Source organism: Babylonia areolata, chromosome 8, assembly GCF_041734735.1.
Source record: "Babylonia areolata isolate BAREFJ2019XMU chromosome 8, ASM4173473v1, whole genome shotgun sequence".
Lineage (NCBI taxonomy): Eukaryota > Metazoa > Mollusca > Gastropoda > Neogastropoda > Buccinidae > Babylonia > Babylonia areolata.
In genome coordinates this window covers 5,381,700-5,408,035 of record NC_134883.1, presented here as the reverse complement: position 1 = coordinate 5,408,035, position 26,336 = coordinate 5,381,700, and the positions used below count along the sequence as shown (strand labels likewise).

At 38.2% G+C, this 26,336-nt stretch overlaps 2 protein-coding genes across 2 annotated transcripts in view; both read right to left on the bottom strand.

Annotated features, from left to right (window-relative positions):
* LOC143284481 (TBC1 domain family member 30-like) overlaps positions 1-2,622 on the bottom strand; it is a 95,370-nt gene extending 92,748 nt beyond the window's left edge. The window contains exon 1 of the mRNA XM_076591162.1: positions 1,875-2,622. Within this exon, the coding sequence (XP_076447277.1) occupies positions 1,875-2,526 (652 nt within the window). The 5' untranslated portion in view covers positions 2,527-2,622. The remainder of the gene's footprint in view (positions 1-1,874) is intronic.
* Positions 2,623-6,570: 3,948 nt separating this feature from the next.
* LOC143284480 (pleckstrin-like) overlaps positions 6,571-26,336 on the bottom strand; it is a 22,498-nt gene continuing 2,732 nt past the window's right edge. Inside the window, exons 2-10 of the mRNA XM_076591161.1 lie at positions 22,459-22,617; positions 21,368-21,493; positions 20,190-20,242; positions 19,432-19,523; positions 18,781-18,950; positions 18,291-18,440; positions 17,013-17,105; positions 16,030-16,111; positions 6,571-15,426 (exon numbers count right to left, since the gene is read on the bottom strand). Of these exons, the coding sequence (XP_076447276.1) occupies positions 15,266-15,426; positions 16,030-16,111; positions 17,013-17,105; positions 18,291-18,440; positions 18,781-18,950; positions 19,432-19,523; positions 20,190-20,242; positions 21,368-21,493; positions 22,459-22,617 (1,086 nt within the window). The 3' untranslated portion in view covers positions 6,571-15,265. The remainder of the gene's footprint in view (positions 15,427-16,029; positions 16,112-17,012; positions 17,106-18,290; positions 18,441-18,780; positions 18,951-19,431; positions 19,524-20,189; positions 20,243-21,367; positions 21,494-22,458; positions 22,618-26,336) is intronic.

Here is a 26,336-nt window from a genome sequence, read left to right as displayed (position 1 = left end):
CTTGACTCTCATTCATGCAGTGTATGTGTGGACGGTTATGTGCATTCAAGACTTCATTCCCACCTGAGGACTAACTCCAGCAAAAGATGAAGTCTGCTTTGTCTACTTATTTGTCATGCTGACAAGAGACTCCAGCATATAGAAGAAAAGTATTCAACCTAATCTTTGACTCTGTCAAAAGTCAGAGGGTATACACATATATCACCCTCTTTTCCTACTCCAGCCAATTCTCACCATTTTTTTTTTTTTAACTTTGATGTTGCATCTATGGCAACTGCCTGTCCTCTGAATCAAGTATTGAATGGGGTATCAAATCATAATCTGTTATCTTTAATCATCACCATTCTGCTTGAACTGCACTTCATTTTAAAAAAAATGTAATGTGTTCGCTCACTCTATCTCTATCTCACACACACACACACACACACACACACACACACAGAGAGAGAGAGAGAGAGAGAGAGAGAACATGTCACTAAAGAAATCTATCACTGATGCCTTTTTATCTGAAATATCATTTTACCCATTTTGAATGATTATCAGTTAACTGAAGCTAACACAAACACACACACACACACACACACACACACACACACACACACATGCATGCATGCACACACGCACGCACGCACACACGCACGTGCACGCGTGCGCGCACACACACACACACACACACACACACAGAGGACATGTCACTGAAGAAATCTATCACTGATGCCTTTTTTTTCTGAAATATCATTTTACCCATTGTGATTTATTATCAGTTAACTGAAGCTAACACATACACACACACACACACACACACACACACACACACACACACACACACACACACAGAGTTATCAATATCCCCTTGCATAGATAGACAGAATACAATATTCTAGTGACTAAGATATGGCACAACGAAATGTTTACTTATGAAATGGTAAAAATCAAAATAGGGTCAACCAGCAGAAAATACATGAAAAAGATGTGGGTGGTTTTTGATTGTGTCATCACTGCTGCAGATGTGTCACATATCTGTTCAGCCAGTAAAATTTGAATCCAAACATAACTGAAATCCAAAGAATGAACACAACAGCAATAGCACTGGCACAGTGGCAGACACTTTAACTGGTGCAATACTGCAAGAGTTCAATATTCAAGCTTTTTTCTTTCTTTTTTTTTAAAGTGTCTAGGATCCCTGTGTAATAACGCCAATTCTGTCGGTTAAAACTACCTTTGAAAACTGATCACATAGCAGTAAAATTTGGGAAGAAAAAATAGATAAATATTTGAAGGACTGAGTATTTGTTGTATTCTGGGTATATTATGCAGTAATGCTTTTACTGTGATTCATCCAAATTATGCCTAAAATAGACCCAGTTCATACAACTGAGCCTGTTCTCAGTGTTATATCATTAGACCTTCAGTTGTAAAGGTTACTTCACCTATATAAGATGCTGTCTACAAATGTACGTTATTCACCACCTGAAACTGAACTTCTGCATTAAATAAAATGTTATCATATATATAGCAAACCCCAACTTTCAACAAGAAAACAAGTGCTTCACATGGTATATTATGTAAAAGACGCAGTGCCGAAGTTACAGTAATGCCTACTGGTACTGAATAAATGTTCACTATACCCATTAAGTGTGTGCATGGTCAGTGGTGTGCGCGAGTGTGTGTGTGTGTGTGTGTGAATGCATATATCATATATTTGTGTTTGTGTGTGTGTAAATACATATGTGTTTGTGTGTGTGTGTGTGTGTGAGAGAGAGAGAGAGAGAGAGAGAGAGAGAGAGAGAGAGAGAGAGAGAGAGAGCAGAAATTAAATATAAATACATCAGTGTGGACCTACAATTATTTTTGTCCGATAGTTTTATACTTACTTTGACTCTCCAGAAAACTGCGGTGAAACTGCCTTGCATGTCGCTGTTCAAGCTGTGTCTCAAAGGAAGAGTCCCAGCGACTGTGGAAAACTTCTGAAGTGCTGGAACACTCTGTAAACGTGTCACTGTCAAAGCTGTCTGTACGGCTGCCATGCCACCTGTCATAAATTTCAAACAACAGACCGTCCACAATGGAATGTTGCCGGTCTAGCTGCATTTGATGTCTACGACATGGATACTCGAATGATGCGGTCGACACTGTCATGTTTTCTGCCAAGTCTGTCTTGGAGTGCTCAGAACTTTCACTTTTTACCACATGACTGCACAGCGCCCCTGGTTTGTTGTTGTTTTCGTTTGTTGTGAGGTTCTGAGAAGAAGAAGAAGAGTTAGTCCAAACTCGTTTCTGTGTATCCCACACCACATTCTGACTCTTATCGTCAAAAACCACAGGACTGGTAACAGTCTGCGTCTCTTCACTTAAGTTTTGTTCCAGCGGTACGACGTGCAAGGTTTGGTGCGCAGCTTCGGTCTCGAGTTTGCTGCCGTTGGTACGGAGCGGCCTCCAAACTTTGTCATTTTCAAAAACTTCGTCGTCCGAAATATCAGGGGATATCTGTGCAGTATCGCACCCGCGCGCACTCAGTTTGGCCATCGTGGTGACATGCTGACAGGCACAGAAGCTTCGCAACTGTTGGCATCCACTTCGGTATGTTGTGTCGTCTGCGTCCGTCTCACAGGAAGTTATGATTCGAAACAGCTGTCACTTTCGTGGTGACTAGCTCTGTGTGGGGACACACGCCGCGCCAGCTCAACGGTTGCGTTGTCACCGACCCCAGCTGAACTGTACTGCAATGTATATGTATTATTGGAAACCTGTTGCCATTCACTTTCAAACTTGCCTTGAATGTCACCGTGGCGGGTTTTGCCATAACGATGTTTTCGATCTGTATTTCAGTTCAGAATATATTAACTATAAATACAAAACACACACACAAAACTTTGATCGATGAGTCGATCGATAGTATTCACACACGAGATGATTGATTCGGGCTCACAGCATGCACGTGTTCTGGTCCACTCCCTGTGTTACCCGTAACTCTCTCTCCCTCTTCCTCTCGACTTTCTGTGTGCATGTGTGTGCGTGCGTGTTCCTTTATCCTCGTGTCAACAGTGGCCAATAATAAATATATACCCATGCAAGTTTTGAGAGAATATGATGCGGCGTACTCATCATTTCAAACTTCTTATATTTGTAATAAGCGGTCTTAAAAGTTACTGATCGAAATTTGTATGTTGTGGAATGTTGATTTTCAGACATGTCCAAATAAACGACTGGAGAGTATTGGCCACTGCATTTACCAGAGAGAGAGAGAGCAGAATACTACTGTTCCCACACACAGTGAAAACATCAACTCCCACCAAACAGAAGAGAAAAGCACAGGTGTGTGAAGTTGTTTATTCTGCTGGCCATTTCACACCCTACATCTGCAGCAACAGCTAGTTTGTCTCTAGAAAAATCCATGACAATGGATTAAGGGTTGTTTTGACAGCTGTGCACAATGATTAGTTAATTCGCTTTATTAGATGTGCATGTGTGCTCAAAAGGAGTTGAAAAGCATCAAACAGGTGCTGAATTTTCATTACTTGTAATGAAATACATTCATGACAGTAAATACATGAAAAATCACACACTAATTATCTACTCTGTTATCATATTTGGGAAAGTGAGACAGAAAAGCTGAACATGAGACTGCATGTGTACTTGTGTGCATCTGCATATGTGTTGGGTGCATATATATATATATATATATATATATATATATGTGTGTGTGTGTGTGTGTGTGTGTGTGTGTAATACATATGTTATAATTAATATCAGTTGAAATATTCTTAATAACTAGAAGAAAAATATGTGCAGGCAAAAATTAAGACATCAAACAACAAAAAAAGCCAGAAATTAAAAGGTCAAAGACAGCACTCTAGTTTTTCATAGACTGCATTTTTTCATCCAGTCACACCAATGAAGCATATTGAGTGAGTGAGTATCTCTTTCAGAGAGTGGGAGAAATACACAGAGAGTGTGTAAGTGAGCTTGTACAATAATGTGTGATGTATTGTTCCCACAGTAATATCAGATCTATACAAATGCTGCTGCTCAAATGCTATTTTTGATGGAATTCGTTTAAAGTGCTCAGTGAATGGCTGTAACCACTGAGGAACACATGATTTCAGCAGAAATGTTGAATGTTGTCCTTTAACAATTTATAAATGTGATAGGAAATTATCAGCAATTTCCCCCACAGCTCTATCAAATTCTGTATTGTGCGTGCATGCGTGCACACACACACACACACACACACACAGAATGAACTGCAATTCTAAAGCACTCTAAAGTAAGAATCAACAAAACAGATAGCATAGGCATCTATGGGAAGCACAACTATGCACACCCCATGCAGGAAGGTCTTAACATTTGATGCAGCATTTCCCATCACCAGCTAAGTATACAGCCACTTTCTTTAACCACTTGCAACTTGCAATTCCATTCCAGTGTTATGTAAAATGAAGGAATATGGTTGAAATAACCCACCCCCACACCCCAAAAAATTTCCAACAAAAGAAGAAAGAAAGAAAAGGTTGTCATCTTACAATAGTTTCCCTTGGGCAGGTTGCAAAACTGCAACATTGGGATGAGCCATGCTATCACTCAACTGTGACATAACCAGAATTACCATATCAGTAGTACTGCATTATTGTTTTTGAGGTCATCATTATCTGTAGCCCAGCTGGTCACAGCCTGTCAGGATTGAAAACATTCCAGCCAAAAACAATTGTTTTAAAAAAGAAAAGAAAAACAAAATCATTAACTACATTTTTGTAGAGTATCAGTACTCTGGGGGTTACAGAATGAAAGAACATGTACACAGTTTATCCTGTGGTGTGGATGAGTTGTACTCTCAGAAATCTGAACATTCTGACATGAAGTAAGCTTATGACATTGGTATACAAGTGAATACAAAATGCAGGGTTGACTCAGTACGTTTTGTTTTTAGGAGGTAAAGGCACAAAAGTGCAGTAATTTCAGTGCAACAATACATCAAAGGTGTAGGAACACATGCTCTATTTAATGAAAATGACTCAGGGAAAATTGGATCTTTTGTTGTTGTTTTTATTATGTTTGGAGGCATTCACATTAGTGAGTAGCACACTGTTTGGTAACTGTGATTTGATAATGCACACACTCAGCAAAAAAAATAATAATAAAGACTGAATAAAATAAGACACAATATATTAAGTTTTACACCAACAGCACAGAAGTTGTATTCAAGTTTTCTGTTTATATGTGAAAAGGCAAGACAGAGAAATACAGCAATAAAAATGTGAATACATGATTTGAAACAGATGCACATCTATAAAAAAAATTCACAAGACACAAACACAATGCCCTTGAGATCCAGCACACACACGCATGCTCACAAGTATGAACACACACCCTTTCAGTTGTTGCACTTTTCTGTTGCTGCCAAAATAAGCTGAGCTCAAACCTGTTCTTTGCTTTCCATATCCAACAATCTGATATTCTTTAGTCACAAGGATGAAAACCTGCATTAAATTTGTCAGAAATAAAATTCACTCACACACCATAACTCCCCACCCCCACCCTCTCTCTCTAATGCACAGTACTACTGAAATTCCTTTTAATAATTTCAAATATTTCCGATTTCAGTAACATCTATTTTTACAAATTATTATATGAGATCCCAAATGACAAATACGTGCATACACGTGTTCGCATCTTACGCTGCCATAAACTGCGTTACACTTTTAAAACGTTTGCTGCCTACACAGTTTATGTAAGTGGCAGCAAAGTATAGTTCCACTGAATAATGAGGTTATTGCCCTTTATGAATTCCAGTATTGCTTGTAATTGGCTTATGCCACATAAGTTTGGAATAACTTTGTGTGATTATATAATATGCAAACAGTTATAATATTACTGATATCATTATCATAATCACAAGCATATTAATGATATAAATCAAAAGTGTTTAACCCAAAAAGTAAAATACATAATATATGCATGTGTCAGTGTGTCAAAGTGCAGACATTTCTTTTTTTCTTAGTTTTGTGCTTCATGCACCTAATCCCACAGCTCTAATAAACTATCCTCGATAACCTCAACACACAGACACACATACATATAAACACACACACACACACACACACACACACCTCAAAGATTTCCATTCAAGAACAACTCCCAAGAGTATTATTTTACACATGCCAGCTGTTATTGTACTCCACTTTGCTGGCCAGTCACAAGTTTGGTTTCTGGCTGGTGTATAATTTTTTGTTTTAAAACAACAACAATGGATCATGAGATTTGGAGGGATTCACATGTTCATCTTCCCTGTTCATACACTGGAAAAAGGTTCAAGAAATGTCAGGTCTACACACAAGATGCTGACCCGAGTACTTGGGAGAAACGTTCATCCATCATCTGTTTAATCCATGACACTCTGCAGGGATTCAGACCTCAGCCCTCAAATGAGTCACCAATAACTTGGACTGTTGCTGCCTCCTCTCCCCATCCTGCCTGCCCCCAACCCTGTCTCAAAACCATACTCATTATCTGTGCAAAATGAAAGTGCATCAACACACACACACACACACACACACAGAAACACACAGAAAATAAAATGAAACAATTGTAATACATCAAAAGTAAACAAACAAATGACTATTTCCAAGCATACTGGCTATATATATAAGCTGAACTAAGATGTGCATCCATGTACTGTTTGCAGGTAAACAAGCAAAGTGAACACCAGCTGTAGTGTGTAAAACACAACACAGAAACATACTTTACACACCACCAATGATTCTGTCTCTTCAAAGCAAGACTGGAATCCATTTATAGGATAAAACATGAAACACAGCACACTGCATCACCCCACTCCCTACCAAAAAAAAAAAAAAAAAAAATCAATCAAACAAACGAACAAAAAACTCCTAAAACCAGATAAAACAAAATGGCAATTTGGGACTAAAAAAATTGGAAGGCACTGTAGAATAATCAGAATCTCTCAGCTACAAAAATCACTGCAGTAGCATATCATAGTACCGTGTACCCAACATTTAAAATAGCCACACTTTCATAAGCCATGAACTCATACCAATAACAGTGATAATAATCAACAACACTTAAAATAACAACAACAAAACCAACAGTAACAACAATAGTAATTTAATAATGACGATAATAGTGAAGAATGTAAGAAGGTGTGCCCTGATCAGACAACAGTCACGCATCAAAGGTTATTCAAGACATCAAGGCCAGCTGCTGCACAACTCGACCAGTGTTCAAACCATCAAGAATTATTCCCAATACTTGAAAACAGTAACATATCTACCTTGCTGAAAAAACAAATTTGCATCAAACAATTTAATGTTTTCAAAACAGAATGTATGTCTTTCTTTAGTATTTGGCTGTGTTTCGAACAAGGGATGTGACAGGCACCACTGCCTAGTGGTTAGAGCGCTATCTTTAGTCTTGTGGGTCTGTGGTTCAAAAACTAACAGCACCTGATGGGAAATGGAACGGGATTATTTCCAGTCACCCAGTTCAATACATATAATGGCCTGCTAGTGCTTCCACCTTCATGGGTATATACATGCAGAATATCATTTGTGAACCATGCATATCCATGTTAACGTTAAATGGGTTATGGTGAACAGGGTAAACATTATCTGTCATACATGTAAAAGCACACCCATAAAGAAACAGGTGAGCGAGAACATTGCAAAAAATAAACACAGAAGAAATGAAGAAAAAGGCATTAGCTGAGGAGTTTTGAGTGCCAAAGTAACATAGAGAAACAACTCCATCTTCAGTTTTAAGTCAGTTTAGCACATTTCGTCATACAGGATCCTCTTAAAATGCTATTTTGAGGCAGTTCATAAGCACCAGCATGATGGTTCATGGAAGATTTAAGAATGTATTTTTGTTCACCACTGGAAGCTGCTACCAGCAAACTACCCATCTCCATTGTTCTAGACTGTTACTGTTTCTTTGAACAAATGCCAATATGAAAACACCAGCCTGCTTTGTAACAAAGGTGCCAGTTCAAAACAAAAACATGGAAATCACAAACACTAAGAAAAAAAGTGTAAGACACACAAAATTTTACATTCCAATTAAAAGTAAGAAAATCAAAAAAGGAAATATTTTACACAGTTTTACTGCATTTTTTTTTCTTTGCAAATATATACATGAGAAGAAAAGTGATACATCTTTCCATTTCATCTTTTCCAACTACAATCTTTAAAAGGACATGTAATGTAAACAGTTTGACTGCATTTTCCTTTTCATTCAAGTATCCCAGGCATATGACAAGATCAATTATACATAAAAGATGTACAAGACTTCTGGAATCTGCTCTTGACAGACCAAAAAAAACCAAAACATTTACATTTGAGAATCCTTGCTCCAATTATATCATGACTCAAGGAGTAACTGGCATCCCTTTTATAGTGGAAAAGGACAGGCAAAAGCTCAGTGGAACAAAGCTTGCTTTCATGCCGCCGCTTTCCCTCTTCCAAACCCCTTTCCCAGGAATGGCCTGTCAAAAATCATGCAAAAGCAGAATACAGCCTAATTTTCTGGCACAAAAGATGTGTGTCATTTCTTTGTTCTTTTTTTTTTCTTTTTCTTTTTTGGGGGTCATTTTTCAGGAACAAGCGGTAAAAAAACTTCTCTGTGATTGATTTCTAGGAAAATACTGACAATCAGTAACGGTAGGCATGTCTGCTCCATCGAATCTGTTTATGACAATGGCATAAAGCATTCAGAAAAAAAAAAAATCAGTACACACATATATACATGACATTATAATTTTATATGTGTAGTGATACAATGTGAGTAGATTACAATGGATTTCCACTCCTTTGACACCATACAAACATGACATTTTATGGTCAATGATTATCACAATCTCTTATGGCGAGGGTATGTGAACACAAATGACTAGATTTCTGTAAATGGAGAATCCAGCACCCTACTTAATGAGACATTAGCCAAGGCATTTTAACTAAGCTGACAAAAGAAATTAAAGGATCTGAAAATGCATATTTATAAACCAAACGTGAAATGCATTCACCATTAAAAGTTTTCTATATTCTTTCTGCTATTCTTTCTGAAATGATTGATTGTATCATTCGTAGGATAAACAGTTGGTTTATATTTCATTCAGTGACAGACTGCTTTACTGATTAATTGATTGATTGATTAATATGTTCATTCTTATGAAATGGAAAAAAACAATTTTGGCAGACTGGTACAGAAAGAAAGTAACTGGGCATTGATCAAATTCTTCAATAGCAAACATCATGTTTTTTTTTGTTGGGAAATATAACTGAAGTAACACACATTCATTTCTATAGAATTTAAAGTTGACTGGGCCATAACTATATGGTTAACATCAACTGTATGGCTAACATATAATTATGCAATCTTTTCAGATACTTACACTGCCTTTTATGAGAAACTTTTCAAAACTTACTCTATGTCTGGTAAATTTATCCAACCATCTGTGAGAAGTAACAAGTATAAATCTTTTCAAGTATTCCCTAAATCTGAGTACATTCAAATCAATCAATCAACAATCAATAATCTTTTCTTTTTTCAATCAGTTAAAATTTTTTTAAATTTCTTCTATTCCTTGAGCAAAGTTTTAAAACATTTTAAAGTTAAATAATTTAATGTCACATAAATATTCATTTTCTTTTCAGTGCTACACATATGTATTAAATATATATATACATATAGATATAGATATCTTATTTTTCTCTTTGCTGTCTAATAAGATGCTTCCGCTACCTGGTGCTGATATGCCTGCATGTATGATACATCATAGTCAGTCATGTCTGAATAAGACCATCAGAACAGCAGAGGAAGCAAATGCTGTCCCGACTATCCGGGTTAGAATTTGATTATAGTGGAGAGTGTCTGCATGTGGAGTGATGGCCTAGAGGTAACGCGCCCGCCTAGGAAACGAGAGAATATGAGCGCACTGGTTCAAATCACGGCTCACCGCCGATATTTTCTCCCCCTTCCACTAGACCTTGAGTGGTGGTCTGGACGCTAGTCATTCGGATGAGACGATAAACCCAGGTCCCATGTGCAGCATGCATTTAGCGCACACGTAAAAGAACCCATGGCAACAAAAGGGTTGTTCCTGGCAAAATTATGTGGAAAAATCCACTTTGATAGGAAAAACAAATAAAACTGCATGCAGGAAAAAATATATAAAAAATGGGTGGCACTGTAGTGTAGCGACGTGCTCTCCCTGGGGAGAGCAACCCGAATTTCACAAAGAGAAATCTGTTGTGATAAAAAGAGAAATACAAATACAAATAAGCTCCTGTTAAGAGTTCCAATTTTTAAACAAATACCATTTCCAAGACCAAGAGTTGAAAATGTCACACTGATTCACACTCAATAAAACAACAAGGCTGACAGACAATGTTCACATGACACAATCAAATGCCAGCCGCATCAAACCTACTTTCTTGGTGCTGATTTATGTCGCACCACAGACATTGAGCTCATTAGTTTTCCTGCATAATGCAGCACAAATGGACTTTCTCATCAGTGGAGCACAGATGTTACAAATTTTCAGTGGATTTATCATTAGCTGTGAAAAAGTTTCATAACCTATCACAACAACTGCACGCAAGCACTGAACAAGCATTAAAGATACAGAAAAAGAAAATTCAGTTGATATTTTTATAATTTTTTCAAATCATATTCATTCAATACTAAATAGCGGTTATTTCTAATATTTTCCATTCTGCTCATTTATTAGGGAAAAAGAATACAAAAGTCTGAAAAATACATATGAATGAATGCAGAGAAGGAAATGATTGAATACAAAGAAATCGAGCAAAACAAGAAATGGCAAAGCAAAAAAGCAAAGAACCAGGAAAATAAATCATCAGTCTTCACTCATTGTAATGCTGACATCAAAGCAAACAGCACAGAACAGTAAACCGTCCATGACCAATGGTCACAACACTCCACCCACCACACCCACATCATAACCATTCACCAAGGACCAACTCTAACCAAACAGAACAAATCTGGAATGAAAATGTATATCTGTAACATACAGCCTGATTACATGATAACCCTGATTATGCACAACAAAAGCAAAACGGTCTATGAATATTGTATACACACACATACACACACACACACAAATAAATCCATCAGATTACACAGAAGAAAACTTGGCAGGCATATATAATCACATCAAGTGCAAGAAAAAGGCAAAGTATTCCTTTTTTTTTTCTTTTTTTTCTTTTTTATCACTACTGGAAATGACTGTGAAGATGCACAAGACTGACTAGCTTTGTGGCAGACTGAAAAATAGAAATAAAACTGATAAATACAGATAAATGAATGGCAATTCAACAGAATATGGAGAAAACCCCACAACAATAATACAAGCACTAGTTGATGTCTAAATCAGAAAAAAGCATGGCAAGCAAACAACAATGTGCATGACTGCACACCAACATGAGAAGAACACATCTGAAAATGGATCAACATCTGGTACAGGGATACAGAACAATGTGGTACAGACACACAGAACAATGATGGCAAGATGAGATCCTAACTTGACTGTTCAGGTCAGGTTTCTGCTCCCACATGTGACAGTCACCATGACATACTGGCATGCTCATTCCACATGGCTCCTTGCATTTACTACCAACGCGACAGATATTTTTGTACAGAATTTTACAATGGCGCATATTTCACAATAACAACAACAGACAGAACTGTTACGTTCAATGCATTTCACAACTTTCTGCCTTCATTCTGTCACCTCCAATCCATTCACAAACATTCTGCTCTGTTAACTGCACACTGACACACTGAGATCGTCAAATCACACAGCAAAAACAATGTCTTGTGGAGACATTGTCTCGTAGAGATGCTGTCAAATCCTTGCTCATGACAACACCCCCCATGATCACAACTAAAGCACTCTGAGGCTGATCTGAAAGAGACCAGTTTTCGAAGGATTCAGGGGCTACCAGCCTGATCAAGATAAAACGGAACATATGATACTGTAGGCACTTTCCAAGGCATCACCACCACTTCCAAGGTAGGTCTCGTTATTACTTCTGTACAATGCAGTTCCCATTGTTGATTCTCAGAATCAAATGAAAGTCATCCAATTGAACTTTAAAAGAAAGATCGCAGATATTTCAAGGCATCCATCTTTGAGTTTTGAAATTACAACCATGGAAGATTCTGACAATTTTTATACTTTGATCATTAAAAGTTCACCCTAAGAACTGATATATGAAGGATCCATATTAACTTTGACAATGACATGTTTCATCAACAGCCCACATGAATAATGCGACAGTACTATAAACACACAAATGCACAAGTCAGTGTGTTCTCACTTGCACAAAAGCACCTTGTAGTAACAAGTTAAATGATCAACAAGAAATAAGTGCAAGTCATGTTAAAGTCTCTTTCCTTGGAAATTCCTTGCACACAGTCATAGATACACTGGCACATACCACCCTTTTGCTTGTCTGATCCAATCGTTAATAATTCAAATACAGGATGGATGTGTACTGCAATTACATAAACTATCACTACTACTACAACAAATGATAACAATCATCATCAAATTTCAGAAGAAAAGTAGACCCAATAGTTAATACGTACATGGTGTTTATTCCTCTACAGGATTCATACCAGTACTTCTTGCGTTTCAGTCAAGTAAAGTATTACACAGAAGTGTCCTATCTTGTGACATGTGAATTAGCCTTAGTGACGCTAACAACACGATATGAAGAAACAATTAGAAACAATTTCAAAAGTGCAACTGAGTTATGTTCACACAGTACATGGCTCATTTCACACACACACATACGCACAAACACACACATGCATGCATGCATGCACGAGCAAATGCACACAGACACACACACATTGAAATAGATAAGCAAGCTGAATCTTCTAAACAAGTGACTTTTATAATTCGATGTACTTGAGTCGATGATTACCTATACATTCATCTTTTCTGTATTCTTGGTTATTCAAAGTTATTCGCCCTTGCAAAGAAAGAGCTTCTTCATAAAGGTGATGGCTGTAAAGGTCTTGTTAAAATCGGATTAGTGTGCCAAAAATGTTTCCTTCTAATTGCTGTGAAAACATCAAAGGTACAGATTACTGTTGACACTCACACACCTTGCACACAGATACCAAGCAAGCACGCACACACACACACACACACACACACACACACACACATGGATGGACAGACAAACAATAAATTAAAGGCTACTACATATACAACTTTGCTTCCCAATGTGAGCCAAGAAGCAAACACACACTGAAACTACAAACAAACCAAAAACAATTATCAAAATAATGCTGTGCAACAGCAAACGATGTGCACCAATTTCAGACAGGCTGCCTCTTTGAAAAAGATGGTAATGAACAATCGTGTACATGAGCAAATTCTCGGACATACCCTAGTCTTTTTTTTTCCTTGCATACCCATGAGTTCTACAACTACTCTTTTTTTTTCTTAATTATAAATCACTGAATGCTCTCCAATCTGATAGGTAACTGTCATCAGGACAGCACAGGAGATACAGTTTTATTTGTATAACAAATATGTCCTTTTTTTTTTTTTTTTTACCAAAGTATTAGCTGAATGGAGTGAGACCAATGAGCAGAACACACAAGGAAATGTCTTCCCCACTCTCTTCCCCACTTCCACAGCATATAGGAATAATGATAATAATGACAATGGCAATTTACACTGCATTCTAAACATGCGTTAGAAGCATGGAGAACTATCAAAAATGGAGGGTAGGGTAGGGTTGGGCAAAAGGGTTGGAGAGGGTTGTGGAGGGAGAGGGGGAGGACTAAAGGAGGTGGAACAGGGGAGGGGGGGGTATCATTATAGCATTGTAAATAATACAGGTCACAATATTATCAAAAGCTGTGAAAGAATAATCAATAAATGTTTTTTCAAGTTCAAATGCTGACATTCACACGTGCAAACATGCATTCACTATCACCGTATACACACATCACGAATGGACACACACACACACACACACACAAACACGCGCGCGTGCGCGCAAGCTCGCACGCACACACATATGCAAGCCTGCAAAAATTTTGAAAATACTGACTTATACATATACGTTTCAATGTTTGGGGTGTGGGGAAGGATGGGGGGGATGTTTTCTTGGTTGTTTTTTGTTGTGTTTTGACAGGAAAAATCTCTCCCCAGCTCTGCCAGAGGTTGTGTGTGCAAAGAAATGCCAGTGACACTAGCAACACAAACCACCGCCTACAATTTCTGGGCTGAGCTTTGTCACATTACCATCTACACTTTCAGTGGAAACATAAAAACACACAAACTTTCATAGCTATTCGTTTCAGCAATGAAATTGCTGAAATCAGGTGCCACATAGAAAACTGATGCGCCCGAAATATCCCATTTAGGTTAAACTCCTGCTCGTTCATAAACTGAAAAAAGTATTAGATCTACACACACACACACACACACACACACACAAATTAGTCCTTGTGTACTAGACAGTAGCTGATTCAGAAACTCATTTTACATGGAAGTTCGTGAAGCCTCACAAACAAAAATTTAGTACAGAACCATGAAAAATATATAAAACTTTCAAAAACCATGCAGCTAGGTTTACTTAACATTCTTCCTGTTACCAGACTAATCAACACAACAAAAGCCCAAAATCTGGAGTTAAGAGTGATAACAAAAAAAAAAGAAAAAAAAAAGAGAGTGCAACAGTGCAAAAGAAAGAGTGCCTAACAACAGAAAGTTACAGTGAACTCATAGACTGAAAATCGACGAAAGAACAGTATCATTTGTGATTACCTGTCCTTCCCTCATATCTGACCTTCTGATTAAAAAGTCTTTAAGCTAAGGTTAAAAAGGGGAATGAGTATTACATGAAATCTCATTTTGTCTTATATGACAATTACACAAGTCAAAAACCATTGCACAAACTTTTTAATCTAATCTTAAAAATCATGAAACAAAACTGGCCAGATTGATTTCCTTTAATATATTCAAAAAACCAAAACAATACTAAGAAAACAACATCATCAATGACAAGCCCTCTTTTCAAAACAAACTCATACATACAAATAAAAACACAGGTAAAAAAAAAAAAAAAGAGATGGAACCTCAATCTGTCTTCTCAAAAAGACAAAGGAAGCATCTTTCCTCTTCAAAAACAAACTAAAAACATAGGGAAAAGAGGTAACCTCAGTCTGCTTTGCCCAACATGATGGACAAAGTCTTCCCAGCCCTTCACACTGGGTCCTGGGCACACCTCTTGTCTGGGCTCTGAAGGAGGGCCAGCCATTCCAGCTTTTCTTGTTCGTCCTTCATCTGCAAGGTCAAGGTCTTTCCCTTGGGTGTCTTGACACACAGACGGTAGCTGGGGGACTTGGATGCTGCCCCTGCACTTGCTGTTGGGGAGGAAAGAGAAGAAAAAAATGGGTTTTTGCAACTTTTGGGGGGGATTCTCTCCCCTATTTCAAATGGTTGTGTGAAAGCATTAAAAAACAACAACATAAGCACATAAGCTGTGTCTGAGAGCATTTAGACTAAACAATCACTAAAAAATGTAATGTTTTTACAAGTGCTTTATAAGAACTTCTTTATGATTTGTTCAGAATGAACATTAACAAAGATGAATCATAGTCAAAAATTTTATTTCTCTGCACACAAAGAGATTTGGGACCAACTAAGGCACATCTTGTTTTCATTCTGAATCCAGGACATGACGAGTACAGTTGGGTTTTTTTAAAGTGTATGCACATAATATGTAAACACAAACATACATTTCAAAAAAAAATCTATGACTTTTATTATCTACCTGTGATATACATGTATGTATTAATGTAGATATTACACAACAAACAAAAAAAGGTCATTTATACTCAGATAAATGCACACACCAGGCATGATTTCATGAATTTGTAAAAACTGAAAATTATAAACCATTCACTTTCAACACCTAGTCTTTACATTACAGTCATGTCATGTATGACACCGAAGATTTTACCTACCTTTGCTGGACATTTTCACAGCCTCTGTCACCACAGTTCCATCAAGAGGCAACAGTTTGCAAGGAAATTTGTCGTCAGTATTCTGAAAACGAATGTTATTCCTTCAAATAATTTTCATGGAAATTTGTCATCAACACTCTGAAAACAAAAGTCATCCCCTCAAACAGCCTGATTTGAAATTTGTAATCACTCTGAAAAAAAAAAATTCTAAACCATTCTCTCAAAAACTTTTTTCACATTATTACAGCTTTTTGTGAAGCCATTCTTTCTTTTTGCACAGTTTCAACTTTTTTCACATGATTACAGTTATGCTTTTCTGAAAAGTTATGTAGTTTGAAAAAAATTCAGAAGACAGGAAATTCAGTGCTTGGACATTAAACAAAATGTGAATAAATATGCAGTTTGGAGGCTCATGTTTCTGAATAACTACAATGTTTTTCATGTGTGTGTGTGTGTGTAAGTATGAAAGAGAGACAGAGAAATAATGATGGAGAAAAAATCAAAACATCACACTGATGCACTAGTAGCTGTGGACAAGCAAAAGTTAATTTCCATGTGGTTTAATAAAGCGTTTAAAAAAAACATTTTTTCTAAAGCAAACTGTCTTGACAGTGCACCCACTGACTAGCTCTGGACAGATAAAAGAACAACACTGACACAATGGTACCTCAAAGGGGCAAAATGTACCAACCATGCACCACTTCATTTTCAGTGGGTCAACAGAAGGTCAAAACACTGCACCAATACATAGACAGTCATGGACTGCAAAACACACACACACACACACACACACACACACACACACACACACACACACACACACAGGCATGCATACACACACACACACACAAACACACACACACACACACACACACACACACACACACACACACACACACACACACACAAACACACATGCACACACACACAAACAAACACACATACACAACAAAAAAAAGAAAGAAAAACAGAAAAAGTCTCACAGAAGCATAGGTAGCTCTGTAGTACAGCAGGGACTTATTGGGGGAGTCCTGAAGCTGCACCTTCACCACCCTCCACCCTTTGCGCAGCACTTTCTGCACACACACACAAACGCACACACACCCTGTCAGCAATCAACATCAAGCATTGGTGGAAACAGAAACAGGATGATGTACAGCAAACGGCTCACTCATTATAAATCACCTGTACTGCTGGATGTCTTACATTGTTCAGCAACCCACACATGCGCATGTACACACTAACATACTCACACAAAAGTCAGTGTTTTCTATAACACACTACAGCACGTCCTTTACACACAAAAATCTGAAAAGGACCTCCAGATTTCAGAACTGTTATGTCCCAGCTGTCAGTCAGCAGCGCTAACCACTTCACCACTTAGCATAGACCTTTTTATGAATATCTATTAGCAAGCACATTCGCTATAACATATCATTGAAAAGAGGCAAAAAAGGCCTCTAAATTTTATTCAGAGAATGATTTATGCATAAGCCTCATGTCTCACTGCATAATGTCCATGAATGACCGTCAAAATCTTGTATATTGCCTAGATGGGTTCAGAGAAGGCAGTTACACTGAGTTCTCACTACACACATATCTAGGAAGAGGGTCTTTTTTTTCCAGTTCAAAGCCAACTTCTACAATCATTATCAGAGATGCATTTTTTTTTTTTTTTTTTTTTTTTACTCCTGCTGACAATATAGTAGTATGTAAGGTTCGAACAGGCTTGGATATGACTTCAGTTGTTAGCACACCTCAGGTCTCCTTGACCCGAGTCACAGAGAAGACAACATGATCAAAATTTATGACCTGATCCACCCAACATTATTTTTCAAAAGAAATGGACTTGTCCAGAGCGATTATCATGTACTTGAGGCTTGAAAATGTGTGATTTTTCTTATATGATTTATAAAAGCTGAAAAGTTGGGTTAAAGTCAAGGAGAGCTTAAAGCTTTGATAGATCTATCTTATGATCATAAAACAATGGAATGCCGATTGATGTGGGTGCTTATAGTAAACTGGTCAGTTTCCAGCACATAACCTTCGGTTCGACAAACATCTCGTTTCTGATGGTGAGCAAACCCATGATTTGGATTGTTATGAACTGGTAACTACCCACCTCCATCTCTCCCGAAAGACCCTCCACCATCTGCGTTTTTGGTTTTGTGTTGTTGTGCAGCAGGAATGACACATGAGCCATGGAGGCTTTGCATCTTGTTTTTAAGTATGCAAAAGCTAAACACACTCCTGACACCTACCTTTTTGGCCAGAAACGACTGTTTCAGGAGTCGTCCTTTCTTGGGCTTAGAATCATCGCCAACATCGTTTTCCTCGTCATCTGAAGAGCTGGAGTCACTGTCTGTGCTGTCATAGAAGCTGTTTCTCTTCACACCCACATTCACTGATGTCTGGAACACAATATTCATGAACGCCATTATGTGTAGCTTGTACAAAACAACATACTCCCAATAAAAATTATACAAATCACAAAGCGAAGCAGCAAAACTAATTTACACAAAGTATGCATTGCTCTTTGCGCTTACAAAAAAACAGTGACAGAGAATTAAAACTAAGTGTTTCCTCCCATCTTTTTGAAGTGAAAGTACACTCAGCTGCACACTTTCCTTCTCTGTCTCTCTCTCTCACACACACACACACACACACACACACACACATGCATACAAACACACACACACTCACACACACAAACACACACACACACACACACACACACAGAAAAAAACTTACAAATCTGTAGAGTTTGTCAGAATCAGAGAACTTGGGGCTGACAGCAGAGCCATCTTTCATACACATTTGCTGGAGGTGACCCAGTTTGAGCAAGGTCTGGGCCATGGCAGTACCATTCTCACGGTTCCGCACCAGAGACCAGCGCAGCAGCCAGTCAATAAGGTCACTGCCTGTGAACACACAGCCATACAATACACACAGTGACCAACTGCAAAGAAGTAGTAATGTGACATATCCTGTGTTCATTCAGTAGACTAAATACAAGTGCTGCAAAGAAATAGTGAATTAATATAAATCATGTAAAGAAGCACTGAACCGATATAAAAAACACACAATTCTCACTTCACAGTATTACACTAACTTCATACTGCAAAGCTCTTATCATTTTCACATTTCCAATATAAAACAACACATTTCAAACTGCTAACATTCACTTATATAGCTCGATTCAAGACTGTAATTCCAGCATCTCTGTAATGGAAAACACAAAGGCGGTCCTTACCTTTAAAACTGAAAACTTATCTTGTCCATTAAATCTTACTGCTCTCATGTCTGATATGGACTATACCTTGCCTCTCAAGCTGTTCTTGATCAAACGTCACATTCTATCGTTGTGATGTCTGTTGAGGACAACATAGAAACAGTCCTTACCTTTAAAACAGTTCTTGTACACCTCCCCGGATCTGAGATGGGTGGCAGTGGTGATGCCAGCATCTGGGTCCTGCAGTGCTCCGATTATCTCACTGCCAGTCAGTGCACACACACACACACACACAGAGGAACAGACTTGAATTCAACTGCAACTGCTACAACTGTGAGGAAAAGACTTCAAGTTCAGTCCATCCTCCATTTACCCTTATCCCCCTACTCACCATCCCCCCCCCCTCCCCCCCCCTCGACACCCCCTCCTTTCCTACCTTACTTATCTTTATCTAAATGATAGCATTGATATGAGAAAATTAATACTATAACAAAATGTCTACATTTACCAGTATGTGTGACAGGACATTTAAAACCAAAGTCCTTCTCCCTCCTACAAATAAACTGTAACAGCTACAACTTCTGCCACTACCTGGAATGTTTCTGCTCCTTCAACAAGTGCCAGTATTACCCCTACAACCGATGGAACACATGGTTATTTCATGTAGAGGTGTACGCACACATCTCAAATGACATTTGTCAAATCTATGTGGCAAAAACTGTTGAAAACATATCAACTACAAATTTTGTTAAGACATTTTCATGAGATTGGAGACAAATAATCACAAACATTTTGAAAGCATCAGATTCTTAGTCTAACTCAGTAACTGTCAAATCATTCATTTTCTTACAAGACAAGGCCTAGAGGAGATGAAAAGCATGCACAATCATAGACTCACAACCACACAAAAGAGAAAGACTGGTCCTACCTGACATTGGCATAAGCCCTAAAATCCTGGAATGGCATCTTTTCTTGGGAGACCTGTGAGAAAAAAATAACCAGTAACTTACCCTTTCACATTTTCTGACAGAAAGTAATTGAAATGCAGTACATTCATTCAATAACTGACTCACACCTGTAAAGAAAGTGAGGCTATCTAATCTTTTTTTCTTCTTTTTTTTTATTTTTTGTTATTTGTGGCAAGACTCTCCAACCCATCCAACCGATTACCCATTTTCTTTCGTGCAGTCTTTCATTTCACATATACAAACACTTTAAACAGCTTACAGCCTGGACTCAAAGAAGAACTCATCATTTTATGTGAGGTTATATGGTTAAAGGTATGTGTGTGTTGTGTGTGTTTCTTTGTCTGTTACCATCTTAATACCAGCACAAACAAAAAAAAACAAACAAACAAAAAACTAAACTTGTGTTGAGATCATTACAACAGTTAAAGTTTTAGTCAAGGGTAATACATTGATTATTGCCTACTCAAAAATACTTATTGCAAATTATCATATATAGCATTGTGTACTCAGTAGAATAAACACTGACACACTGTTTCTAAAGTGTCAAAATGCTCAAATTTCTGGGCAGAGTATAAAGAATGGGCACTGGAGACATGCCCAATCTGCCTTTTTTTTTTTTTCAAACTCTGAGAAAGTGCAACATGTTAACTCACATATTTACTTTGATTATTCCTGAGCAGTAAAAGTTAATTATTAAAGTAATCATACTTTTCTAACATCAAAGCAATAACAACAAATTATGATCACACAGGTTTATTTTGTTTACACCCCAAACTTTACAAATTAACCCAGCTTATGCCATGATGAAACATCAGAACTATCAAAATTTCCTTGTAGCTTTAAACTGACAGACTGGACCCACATGTTTCCTGTTCACCTACGGTGGTTGTGCTCTCCTTACACAATGCAGATTTACCTTGGTCATTTACCTGATAAATCCAACTCATGATGAAACACCTTGAAATTGATGAAACACCTGAACCTGAGATAACAATTTCCCATGTGGGGTTTAAACTGACACATAAGTGGACCCAGGTATTTACAGTTTACCAGTGGGGTTGTGGCTGAACTTTTGAAAACAGTTTGTCGTGTGAGTAGGAAAACTGAATGTCCCCAGGTGTGTCAGTGAGGTGTGTACCTGTGTGGTGGAGGAGAGGGAGCGGATGACAGCGCCGATGGCATGGGCCCACCCGTCCCTGTCCTCTGGTCCTGCCGACTGGAAGTACATCTCTTCCCCTTCCGACGTGCTCAGCTTCAACAGACCCTGGTGGCCACAACACACTCTGCAGTCAGCATCATGACTAGTCACATGACAGTCTGTAGTCAGCATCAGCCATCACATCTGGTCACGTGACAGTCTACAGTCATCATTATATCTGGTCATGTGACAGTCTACAGTCATCATTACATCTGGTCATGTGACAGTCTACAGTCATCATTACATCTGGTCATGTGACAGTCTACAGTCATCATCACATCTGGTCATGTGACAGTCTACAGTCATCATCACATCTGGTCATGTGACAGTCTACAGTCATCATTATATCTGGTCATGTGACAGTCTACAGTCATCATTACATCTGGTCATGTGACAGTCTACAGTCATCATCACATCTGGTCATGTGACAGTCTACAGTCATCATTACATCTGGTCACATGACAGTCTACAGTCATCATTACATCTGGTCACATGACAGTCTACAGTCATCATTACATCTGGTCATGTGACAGTCTACAGTCATCATTACATCTGGTCATGTGACAGTCTACAGTCATCATCACATCTGGTCGTATGATAGTCTATAGTCGGCAGCACATCTGGTGACATGACAGTCAATAGTCGGCATCACATCTGGTCACATGACAGTCTATAGTCAGCATCACATAATTATGATCACATGACAGTTTACAATCAACATCACATGCAATGTAAAACCTGCTTTCTATTCAAAACATGTGTTGAAAAATCTGCATTCCCTTTATGCACTGGCACAAACATCCCCCACCCCCACCCCCACACACAAACGCACGCATGCACACGCACACACACGCACACATACATTTACTGAATCACTCACTCACTCCTTCCCCTTGGCTTCAGAAAAGCAACAGGTGATTCTGGAACACACACACACACACACACACACACACACACACACACACACACACACACACACACACACATGCACACACACACACACACATAACCGTCCAAGCAAAGCCGCCCACCTGAGTGTTGGTGTCAGTCAGGTCATTACAGGGGGAGGTGACAGCACAGCCGGCCAGGGGGAGGGAATTGATCAGCACTGACTTGTGGTTCTTGTGGTAGCAGTGCAGCTCGTCTTCTCCCAGCACAAACCATCGCACCTTCCACTTTTTCTTCAGATTCTGGGGGGTGAACCATCAAGGTTTCGTGAGAAGAAATGAAAAAGAGAAGAAAAAACAACAACAAACAAACAGTCCTTCTCAAAAGTTGTGTGTTCATGGCATTGCAATCGTGTGTGTACATGTATGTGTGTGTGTGTGTGTGTGTGAATGTGAGTGTGTAGGTGTGTGAGTGTGAGTGTGTGTGTGTGTATGCGCATGTGTGTGTGTGTGTGTGTGTGTGTGTGTGTAAGTGTTCGAGTGCGTGGGTGTGCATATGGGAAGAGGGAGGGCCATGTGTGTGCCTGTTTAGACTGATGGCATGGGTCCAGTGTGTGTGTATACATTACATTTGACGTATGTATGTGTGTCTGCTTGTGTGCATCTTTTCCGTTTGATGGCATGGGTCCAAGCTTCCCCTGAAGATTTTATACACATATGTGTGCTGCACTTAAATGTACATGTGAACTTGGAAATTGGCAGGGAAAACTGAGAAACTGTGGAGGAGAGGAAATAAATACCACTCTTTCTCACATGTTTGACACTCGTATACATGTACATTCACACACATGCAATCAAGCATGTGCACACATGCATGCACCATACATGATAATGATATTCAAATACTATGAATGCAAAAAAACCAAAAAAACAAAAACAAAAACCCACACATGCACAAATTAATTTTAAATAAAGTGACAAAAACACATGTATGTGCCTACATACACAATAATATGCACACACATGTATGTGAGTGCGTGTGCACAGACACATGCACACAGACACAAACACACACTCACTGTCGTCATTTTTTCCAATATCCATCACACTCTTCCACTCCCCCCTTTCAACTTCCTATCTGTTCCCCCCACACTCCCCCATATATATATATATATATATATATATATATATATATATATATATATATATATATATATAAACTGTATATAGGAAAGTATGTGCACACACACACACACAGTTATATATATATATATATATATATATATGACTGACCAAATGTGTGTGTGTGTGTCTGTCTGTGTGTGCATGTGTGTCTATGTGTATACATGTGTATTTAAGTGTGGATGTGCATGAAATATAGACATATATATATGCATGTGTGTGAGTGTGGAAGCATGCACATGCATGTGCGTGTGCATGTGTGCATATATCTCTGTGTGTGTGTGTGTGTGTGTGTGTGTGTGTGTGTGTGTGTGTGTGTGTGTCTGTGTATGTGTTTGCTGATGTTGTTGATATGGTGCGTGTCTGTGTTAGTGTGTGCACACTTGAAATAAACACATCACACGTGATAGTAATCACAACGAAAATACTGGCAAAGAAAAATCTGTTTCTAGCTACTTGGAATTCTTCCAGTGTCTTTTGCCAGAGCTGCCATTGCAATTTTCAAGCACCAATTACAATTAAAACCTTAAAATTTTTAACAAACGATACACACACATACTCACTAATGCACACACTTTCTTACACACACACACACACACACACACACACACACACACACACACACACACACACACCATGACATACAAACACCATGACACACACAAATACTCACCCAAATGTACACACATACATGTGCATGCACACACACACACACACACACACACACACACACACACACACACTGACTGACACATAACAAGCATAACCTGAAAAGATCACTTATCAGTGTGGAAACAATGGGACCCTGAATGTCAACATGGGTAACTGAGGGCTTCACTGTCTTCCAAATAATGTCTGGGGATCAACTGTCATGACTGAACATAAAACAAAAACCTTTCAACACACATTTCATTCTCTCACCTAGTAAAAATGATTTCTACAACTTGGTACAAATTTTTAATGATTTTTTTTTTTAAAGTGTTCAAGGAGAAAATCATTCAGTACCATTATCAAAATAAAGACGGAATGTCATATTTATCAAATTCTTGTGCAAACACAAGAGTAAGATATTGTCATTCAATTAAGTCCAAAATAGAAAAATCAGATGACTTTAAAAAAGATTTCTTTTTTCTCATCATTTCAACATTTGTCAAGATGTTTTAATAAACCAAGCAATGACGTTTTTATTTCCTGCAAATAAAAGTAATATTACAATAGTTCTCTAACACACACACACACACACACACACACACACACACACACACAGATGGACAGACAGAGACAAAGAGAAGAGAGAGACAGAGAGGGGGGGGGGGGGTAGTGACACACGTTTAATATCAACACTAATCAATAAAAATTCCACCACCCAAAACCAGCTATCTCAACAGAATTATGATAAAAGAAGACCAAAGCTAAAATAAAAAGAACGAAACCACCAAAAAAAATGTAACCCTTATAATCCTGTACTTTCATTCCACTCTGTGAACACATGGTTCACAATGCAAACATCCACAGCTGTAAAAGGTAATGACTCAGCCCACCCACCCCCACCCCCCTCCCTTCCCCCGACATAATAACAGTTAACACTTGGCTTTAAAACCCTAACATGAGCACAGGCCTTCTGTCTGTCCGAGTCTGCACAGGCCATAAGTGATCATTACAACAACCTGCTTCCTTTCAGTTTTCAGCCAGTGGTAAATACTACAGGGCTAGATTGTAGATATATTCTGTGTGGAAGTTTACAGCTTGGTTCTTCAGGGCTAGATTGTAGATATATTCTGTGTGGAAGTTTACAGCTAGGTCCCAAGGACAAGTCCTGCAAAACAATCTGCAGTATGCTGGTGGTGTTAATAATATGGGCACTTACGTAGTTACAACACAAACCTAAAAAAATGAAATCAATTATGAAACCTTCTACCACTAACAGAACTCTTCATGCAGGAGTACAACATCATCTTTCACTACTTTTACTTTCTCAATACTTGGAAATAATATTTAATTGAAATAATTTTGTAACAACAACAAAAACCAACAATATTTGCCATGATAATTTGTTATTCTGATTTGGGTTCTCTTTTTTTTTCTTTTTTTTTTCTTTTCAGCTAACAGATCAATAAAGAAATTTGTTTTCACTATAATTTAGGCCACAAAATAACTGTCTTCACTCAAGTTGGGCAACAGTTGTTCTCCAGACAGCAAGAATTATAGAATATCTTACATGTATGCGCAATTATATCATTTCACACACACACCACATGACTGTGCACAGAATGCATTTAAGCACATGTTTAAAATATCATTAATTCATATATATATGTGTGTGTGTGTGTGTGTGTGTGTTGTGCACAGAATGCATTTAAGCACATGTTTAAAATATCATTAATTCATATATATATATATATATATATATATATATATGTGTGTGTGTGTGTGTGTGTGTGTGTGCGAGCGCACGCGTGCGCGAGCGTGCGCACGCACTGTATGTGAGTGCCTAATGAGTGATTTTTCTTAACTCTTCTGAATTATGACACTTACCAGTAACCATAAAATGACTTTCATGACACTTACCAGTAACCATAAAATGAGCTGGAAGTCAGTTTTGCTCAAGAGCAAGAAATAGGCTCACAGGAGGTAAACTGTCAAATCAAAGGTTAGGGTGGATTCTGACATTCTGTGTGTAATATCACTGCGGAAAATATATACTGTGTTGACCAATTCCATGATGACGAATAAAATTTAATTCAAACATCAGCAAGAAGGTTTTCTTTTCCAGTCCAGTTTGTAAAAAAGGATTCAGTCTTAAGATCTGAAAAGTTTTCACTGCACATTGATATGCATGA